Source organism: Arachis stenosperma, chromosome 1 (genome assembly GCF_014773155.1).
Source record: "Arachis stenosperma cultivar V10309 chromosome 1, arast.V10309.gnm1.PFL2, whole genome shotgun sequence".
NCBI lineage: Eukaryota > Viridiplantae > Streptophyta > Magnoliopsida > Fabales > Fabaceae > Arachis > Arachis stenosperma.
The window spans coordinates 113562754-113564786 of record NC_080377.1 but is presented as its reverse complement, the minus strand read 5'-3'; the positions used below and the strand labels follow the sequence as shown (position 1 = coordinate 113564786).

General features: G+C 42.4%; 1 protein-coding gene across 1 annotated transcript; it reads right to left on the bottom strand.

The window, feature by feature from the left end:
* Positions 1-298: 298 nt before the first annotated feature.
* Positions 299-1579, bottom strand: LOC130983606 (uncharacterized). The gene is made up of 2 exons (XM_057907549.1): positions 994-1579; positions 299-864 (listed from the first exon to the last, which is right to left on the bottom strand). The coding sequence occupies exons 1-2, from the start codon at positions 1577-1579 to the stop codon at positions 299-301; spliced, it is 1152 nt and encodes a 383-aa protein (XP_057763532.1).
* Positions 1580-2033: the final 454 nt, after the last annotated feature.

Sequence of the window (2033 nt, the reverse complement as noted above, 5' to 3'; positions counted from 1 at the left end):
GTGGCTTTATTGAGCTTCCTGTAGTCAATACACATTCTCCAGCATGTGATGGTTCTTGTAGGATTAGCTCATTCCTTTCGTTGGGCACCATAGTGATTCCTCCTTTCTTGGGAACCACTTGAACTGGACTGACCCATTGGCTATCTGAAATTGGATAGATTACTCCTCCCTGCCACAACTTCATAACTTCTTTTTGCACTACTTCCTTCATTGCTGGATTTAACCTTCTTTGGGGCTGAATGGAAGGTTTGGCACCTTCTTTTAGGAGTATCTTATACATGCATATGGCTGAACTGATTCATTTTAAGTCAGCAAGTGTCCATCCAATGGCATCCTTATGCTTTTGTAAGACTTGAAGCAACTCTTCCTCTTGTTCTTGGCTGAGGGCTGAATTTATGATCACCGGATAACTTTTATTTTCTCCCAAGTATGCAGACTTGAGAGTGGTTAGCAGTGCTTTAAGCTCCAGTTTGGGCACTTCTTTTCTTTCCTCCTTTTCTTCTAGCATGCCTTGAACATGTATTTCAGCGGTTGCAGCTTCTTCGCTTGCTGCTAATTCTTCTTCTGTTGATGCTTCAAGTTCTTCTTCAAGAGTTTCTTGTACCAAGGCTTCTACGGAGTCCAACCTCATACATTCTCCCAATGAGTTGTGTGGGTAACTCATGGCCTTAAACACATTGAATGTCATTTTCTCCTCGTGTAATCTAAGGACAAGTTCACCCTTTTGGACATCAATAATGGCTCCGGCAGGGGCTAAAAATGGCCTTCCCAGGATGATGGAAGTCTTAGCTCCTTCCTCCATGTCTAATACCACGAAATCTACTGGAAAGATGAAGTCTCCCACCTTCACCAACAAATCTTCTACTATCCCATGGGAAAATTTGAATGATCTGTCTGCTAGTTACAGGGCCATTCTTGTTGGTTTGGCTTCTTTAATCTTCATTTTTTTCATCATTGCTAGAGACATTAGATTTATGCTGGCTCCTAGATCACATAAAGCCTTTTCCACAGTGATTTCCCCAATGATACAAGGGATTTGAAAACTCCCAGTATCCTTCAATTTCTGGGGTAATTTGTGTTGGATGATGGCGCTGCATTCTTCCGTGAGTACTACAGTCTCATTGTTCTTCCAGCTTCTCTTTTTGGTCATCAATTCCTTCAAGAACTTGGCATAGAGTGGCATTTGCTCTATTGCTTCAACAAAGGGTATGTTTATTTGTAGTTTCTTGAAGATTTCCAAGAATCTTGAGAATTGGTTGTCCTCTCCCCTCTTCTTTAATTGCAGTTGTTGGGGGTATGGAGCCTTTGAGAGGCATGGTTTGAGCGCTTCTCCTTCTTGATGTGACTTAGGTGTTGAGGTTTGAGCTTCCTCATGTCCCTTGTTTTCTTCATCCAATTTCTTCTCTGGTGGTTTCTTGTGGGTCTCCTTCAATTCCTTCCCACTTCTGAGGGTGATGGCTTGACATTCCTCCTTTGGTATTGAGTTAATATTGCTACAATTGTTGTGTCCAGGGGCTTGCTTGAATAAGAATTCAATCTGTATTTCCAGTTTCTTGATGGCAGCATCTTGATTCTGCATGTTGGATTGCACTTCTTCCCTGAAAGCTTTACTATCTTGAATTTCCTTGCATAGATTTTCAAGTAGAGCCTCAATCTTTGATAATCTCTCCTCGGTTATTGATGATGGGTTGAGATTAGGTGGTTGAGAAGGGTGGTTAGATGGATGTTGGTAGGATCTCTGTGAGGTGTGTCGATGAGTTGCATTGTTGTTGGAGTTGAGGTTGTGGCGTCTTTGATCTTGCCCTTGGTCTTGTTGGTTTCCCCATCCAAAGTTGGGGTGATTTCTCCATCTAGAGTTGTAAGTTTTGGAGTATGGATCATGGACTTGTCTAGGTGAGTTTCTAACATAGTTGGATTGCTCCCAGTCACCTTCTTCTCCTATGTTCGCTCCTTCTTGAGCTGACGATGAAGTGATGGCTGCTGCAACTTAGTTTTCCTCCATCTTCTTGGTAAGATCTGCTAGCTGCTTGGTG

Excerpts from the sequence above, each read along its gene's own strand:
- LOC130983606 (XM_057907549.1), bottom strand. The coding sequence starts at position 1,579 with ATGCAGAATCAAGATGCTGCCATCAAGAAACTGGAAATACAGATTGAA. Across the intron at positions 865-993 it reads CACTGTGGAAAAGGCTTTAT|TAGAAGATTTGTTGGTGAAG; the intron begins GTGATCTAGGAG and ends CCCATGGGATAG.